The sequence below is a fragment of the Charadrius vociferus genome, unplaced genomic scaffold (assembly GCF_000708025.1).
Source record: "Charadrius vociferus isolate BGI_N301 unplaced genomic scaffold, ASM70802v2 scaffold259, whole genome shotgun sequence".
Classification (NCBI taxonomy): domain Eukaryota; kingdom Metazoa; phylum Chordata; class Aves; order Charadriiformes; family Charadriidae; genus Charadrius; species Charadrius vociferus.
Genome location: NW_009661368.1, coordinates 4,497,332 through 4,502,942, shown reverse-complemented (window position 1 = coordinate 4,502,942; position 5,611 = coordinate 4,497,332). Strand labels below are relative to the sequence as shown.

Here is a 5,611-nt window from a genome sequence, read left to right as displayed (position 1 = left end):
AGCTGCAGGGCAAAGCTGCCCTGTCTCCAGGGCTGCCTGGATCCCACTCAGTTTCAGGGACAAGCCACAGCTGTGGGTGGATCCTGGGTGGATCCATGGGCATGGAGCCCTCTGGCACAGGCTGGCTTTGGTTAGGGGTCTGCAGCCAAAGTGGGGGTCTGGGTCTTTTCTACTCTTGCTGCGCTGGGGGGGTCAGGGCATTGGGCACGGGGAAAGAAGTGTTACCAGTGGACGAGGCAGTTCCCTCCATGCAGGCGACACTGGTGGATAAAACTGATGCATTCCTTGAAGTGCCTCTTGCTAGAAGGAAAAATAAACCAGACAGAATAAGGACTCCAGGGATGGAACAGGACTTTTTAGGCTGCAGGCAGAGCAGCCCTGCGGGTTTGAGGATGAAGCACTAACATAAACTGCCTATTGCTTTACAGGCACCACGAGCAGCTGCTGAGACCTGAGCAGCTCAGTGCTGTTGTTTCCCAAGGGAAGGTGCATAGGCCAGCTCATGCCATGCTGAGGATGGGAGTGGGTGCTGCTGTGCAGCTGTGCTGGGGACGTGAAGGGCTGTTCAGCTGCCCTGGGACTCCTGAGCAGTGGGAGCTTGGCTGGTGATGCCTGCAGGCATGCCAGCATCCTTGGCTGGCTGCACACCCTTTACCCGTCCTCCCCCCTCCAGGCACCTCCTGGGGGAGTGCTCACTGCTCCTCTCCATCGGTGCTGCAGAGGGGCTGCCTCTTGTGTCGCCCTAGGGATGGGACCCGCTCCCCAGGGGTTACTGAGCTGGGATGCTGTTGGGGTGCAAAAGTGGAACCCAGCACCGGGGCATCACGCCTCCAGCCTGTGAATCGTTGCACTTGAGGAGCTGGAGGTGGCACCTCAAGGGCTCACGGTGTCATGAGCCCTCAGCCCCGATTGCCTTGCAGAGCCCAGATCCCCCGTGTGCCCTGAGCTGGCCCCAGCATCCCTGGGGTACTCACATATTGGCCTCAGGTGTGTCAGGCAGGGGGATGCGGAGGTAGGTAATGTCCTGGAAGACACAAAAGGAAGAGGAAAAAACTTGGGTGCTGTGATCAGGATGTCATGGGTGTTTGCAGCCGGTCTGGCAGTGCCTTTGCTCCTCACCCCAGTACTGCCTGCAGGGCTTCGCTCCCCCAACACAGCATCCCCCTGTGCTGGGATGGGTCCGCTCTCTCCCTTGGCAGGAGCGTAGGGAGGGCAGTGGGGGACAGGCAGCTGGTGGGAGGGGGTGGGAAACAAGATGATGCTGGAGAGCTGGAAATAGTTTCCCATTCAAGGCCAGGTTATAGTCACAAGACAGCCAGTTTCCCAGAGCGGGGGTGGCTGCCCAGCTCCTCTGGGACTGCTGGCGGAGAGAGCAGAGAGGTGTACATGCTGTGGGGTGCTCAGATGGGGAAGGAAGATGCTGCAGCATGGAAGGAGCTGCAGAAATCTGGACAGTGGTGTCAGGCACAGGAGCCTACCTGCAGCAAGGGCTGGGGAGATTCATGGATCGAAACGATGTGGGTGATCTTGTTCCGGCTTAGCTGCTCTAGGTCTTTGGCATCTAAAGGATAAAACTAGATATTAGCATGTATTCATTTCTTATCCTTCTCTTCCCACAAGTGCATCCACCATGCTCCTGCAGACAGACAGCACGCAAAGCTCTGCTCCAGAGGATTGGCTGCATCACACCCCTCCGCATGCAGCAGCGCAGACAAGGGCAAATATGCAAACGCACCCTGGAAATCTGGAACGTGAACCCCATGATACCAAACCAGACACCTACTCCCTCCGAAGGCACTTGAACTCACTGCTTGTGCTGGGGTGAAAATTCACATCTGCATGGAAAAACTCCCTCCTTTGCAAGCAGGCAGCTTCCCATCTGCCTGTACTTGTCGCCAGCTTGGAGAAGAAAGCAAGCATGCATGTAGCAATGGGACTTGCTGCAGCCTGAGAGATCTGCTTTATCGTGCAAGCAGCACTTTGCGCGTATCCTCTCTGCAGCTGCATGCACAGAAATTGAGTATCCTCAGCTTTCTGGGGCAATGACCTGTTTCTCACTAATGCTTCAGCATCCCTGGTTGTGACCTTGTCACTGGTCCACCACAGCGGTTGTTACACTGGGAGGGGAGCGTGCTCCTCTTGCTGGCTAAACAGCTTTGTAGCCGTCTCCCTTTCATGCCATGACCAGTGGATGGTGCACAAGCTGCCGGAGAGGAGGAGTAACATTTTTCCCATCTCGTCGCTTTGGGTTTCTAAACTTTCACGTGGTGTAAAACCTTGGCTCAGGAATCCAGACCGCAATGTGCTAACAGCATGATGTGAATTTTAATAGGAGTGAGTCTCGAGAGAGAGGTTCTGCAGGCGAACCCTGCTGTGTGCCTGTGGGGAGGGAGGTGGGAACCCTCGTGGGGACTTGCACAGCACCTACCACCTTCCCACCTGTGTTGGGCAGGCAGAGTGATGGCACTTAGTGGCACCGGTGTCAAGGCTTACACCGGCTTGAAAAGCCTTCAGCTGGAGAAAATGCCTCTGTGAGCAGTCAAGAGCTTAGTGTAGTGGGCCTGAAACCTCTGTCACCTTGGATTGCTTGGTAAGAGCGATGCTCAGGTGGCATCAGGCCAAGACCCCATGTCAGCGGTTACTCACAGGAACCCCCGTGATGAACCTGGGAGCCGGGTGCCCCTGTCCCTCTGCTCCCAGCAAGCCGCAGCCCCCTCAGCCCACCCCAAAGGTGCTCCACAGGGTGCAGGGAACACAGTTCTGCCCCAGCTAGGGCTGCTGCTCAGGCTCCAACAACATTTTCTTAGCAATTCACACCAGTGGTTTTAAACCTTCTCAGCACTTACAGCAGGACTCAAGCTGCCAAAAGAGCCGTTAGGGAGGCAGGAGCACTAATTAATGCTGGTTTGTCATGGCAGATGCCAGTACTTGGTAATGAATTGCCCCCTGACAATGAAAACCCCTTAAAATAGTGAACTGGTGTGAAAAGAGGTGACTCTGCCTCTGGGAGAAACTCCCTCCTGAGGATGGGCAGACCTGTCTTGTGTCTCCTACAGCTGCAGAACTGGGGTGCATCACCCTGAGAGGGTCTGGCCCTGCTCCTTCGTGCTTGTGTGGCACCACCAGCTCCTCTGCTCTTGGCACAGGATCCACGCCAGCTCAAGCACATGGCACAGCCCACCATGGTGGGTGAACTTCCACAAAACTCAGAGGGGTTTGAAAGCAAAGCCCAGCTTTCCCTTTGGTGCTTTGCATGCTCTCATCCCCGCCAAGCTTGCTGCCTTGCACCGAGGAAGTGGGATGGCTGCGAGGGCTTCCCAGTCCCAGCCAGAGGTGTCACGTCATGTCCACTGCTTGGACCCTTCCTGGTGAGACCACAGCCCCCCTCACCCTCTTCCACCCATGTGTCCCAAGAGCTCAGGGCAGCCGTTAAACAAGGAAAACAAAGTGAAGGCAGAGGGTTTCTGCCTTGTGTTTCCTCTGGTGCTTCCACTCTCGCTGCTGCCAAGGCGAACCGAGCGGCAGTGCGGAGTGTGTGGTGGGCGTTGGGCAGCGTTTGCAGGCAGGGAGGCACGAACTCAAGCAAGCCCAGCTCCCTGGCTGGAGAATGTTTCTGCGGTGGCGGGGCTCTGCTTACCGATGAAGTTCCCAAGGTAGAGGCCAGGAAGGATCTGTGGGACACAAGGAGAAGTGGCAGCGTGAGCAGCGACCTTATGCTGTGATACCTACCACGCCAGGACCCCTTGCTGGAAGCAGTGACCTCGGCCAGAAAGGCCAAATTTGTGCCGTTAACATGACCATCACCAGCCCCAGGGACGGAGCGGCGCCGGTGCAGCTGACCATGGGTGCTCACGGGGCTGCTGATTCTCTGGCATCCAGCACACAGGCCTGGATGCAGCCCTGGCACCCCAACCCGTGCAACTGCCTGGCACTGCACCCTCACGGGCACTGGGAGTCAGCCACAACTTTTTTATTGCTCCTTATGCTTATTATCAATAAGTTATTTGTTGGGGCTTTTTTATCTGAGCTCAGCAAGCTGCATACGCCCCCATACAGCCTTGGACTATACCCATGGCCTGCGGAAGTCCTGTTGCCCGAGGGACAGGGAAGCAACAGGCACAGAGAAGCCTGGGGGGGATGCAGTGGTCTCCCTCTCAGCCCCAAGCTCTGCTCCCCTCACTCTATGCCTTAGGGAGCCCTTTTCTAACAGACCACTCAGGACACCATGTCTTATTTTCCTTCTGAAATTCCACTTTTCATGATGAAAAGATAATTACTTGACACTGCCTCTGTTAATTGCTCTGCAGATGCAGAAGCAGGATAGCTTGCATCCCTTCTTACCCAGGGCTATTTTATATTTTCCCTGTCTCCCAGACTGGCCAGCGAGGGTCCCCGGGCTGTTCACCCCCATGTCCAGCCAGTTTCCTCTCCAGCTTCTCTATGCTGTGATGTTTGGTGCTGGGGACCTGGGCAGGAAGAGGTGATTTTTAACAGCACAGCTGGGCTTGTACTTATCTCACTGCCCATGTTTGGAAACATTTATCTTGGTCAAACAGCTTAGAGAGGGATTATTTTTTTTTTATGATTCCTAAGATTTTAGATCAATTTTCTACTGATAGGGTGCCTTTAACTTGCAGCTGTGGCACCAAAAGGAGCTGGTAGAAGAGCACCAGTTAGCAAGGGCATCTCCCAAGGGCAGAATGCTGAGCCACGAATAGCAGCACATTCTGTCCCCAGCACCCTTCTGACCCACTCGCTGGAGAAAACGGGGCACTACAGCCTGGTCTGCAGTGCTGGGCACTTCCCCAGTTAATGAGCAATTATGGGGCTGGGGAGGGGTGTTTAAAGCTTAGGAGCTGGAGATTCCTGCAGGAAGAAGGTATTTCTATTCACCTGTGACGGGGAGAAGCTCAAACGACCATAAAATAGCACCCGTCCCCTCCACCCCATGATGCTGAGCACAGCCCAGCCCCGCTGAGCAGGGGGTGCGGGACCACCGGGCTCAGGGTTGCACAGGGCTCCCGGTGTGTGCTTGGGAGCAGGTGCCTTGGTTTTAAAGGCATTGGGAAAGGTTCCCCCCTCCCTCGGAGGGTCTCGCTGTCACCCCTGCCCTCCACACCCCCTGCCACAGCTGTGGGCTGGCACAGTGTCCCTGCCTGCTTCTCCTCCAATTTCGCTCTGCCGGCAGGTAAACAAGCTGCCTGACCTCCAAGCCCTGTGCCGGATACAGTGCCGATGGGTGAAACACCACTTGGCACAGCAGAGCAAGCAAGGCAAACGTCTCCCACGTCTCCCACCTCCAGCACCGGGACAAGCTGCCCCAGCATGGCTGAAACCCCAGAGCAGCCGCCCCAGCACTCCCCGTTACCTGGCTCATGCCGTTTCCCATGGTCGGCAGCAGGCGAGGCGGGGGACACAGGGCACCGGTGTCCTTGTCCCTAATGCTGCCGTCCTCCCTGTCCCCAAGCGCAGCCGCCGTTCCCGCTCCAGGCGCTCCCTGGTCGGGTTTCCGTCATGAAGAGCTTGGCTCCCCTGGGAACTCTGCCCGTGGCGGGCGGGATCGTTCCCAGTGCGGCTGTACCGGGGCAGAGGGGACCTCGGCTGCCGTCCT

The 5,611-nt window shown here is 56.6% G+C and overlaps 1 protein-coding gene across 1 annotated transcript in view; it reads right to left on the bottom strand.

Moving 5' to 3' along the window:
* The window catches only part of DUSP15 (dual specificity phosphatase 15), a 6,220-nt gene extending 831 nt beyond the window's left edge, over positions 1 to 5,389 (bottom strand). The window contains exons 1-5 of the mRNA XM_009893396.1: positions 5,369 to 5,389; positions 3,638 to 3,671; positions 1,479 to 1,561; positions 975 to 1,024; positions 226 to 300 (exon numbers count right to left, since the gene is read on the bottom strand). Of these exons, the coding sequence (XP_009891698.1) occupies positions 226 to 300; positions 975 to 1,024; positions 1,479 to 1,561; positions 3,638 to 3,671; positions 5,369 to 5,389 (263 nt within the window). The remainder of the gene's footprint in view (positions 1 to 225; positions 301 to 974; positions 1,025 to 1,478; positions 1,562 to 3,637; positions 3,672 to 5,368) is intronic.
* Positions 5,390 to 5,611: the final 222 nt, after the last annotated feature.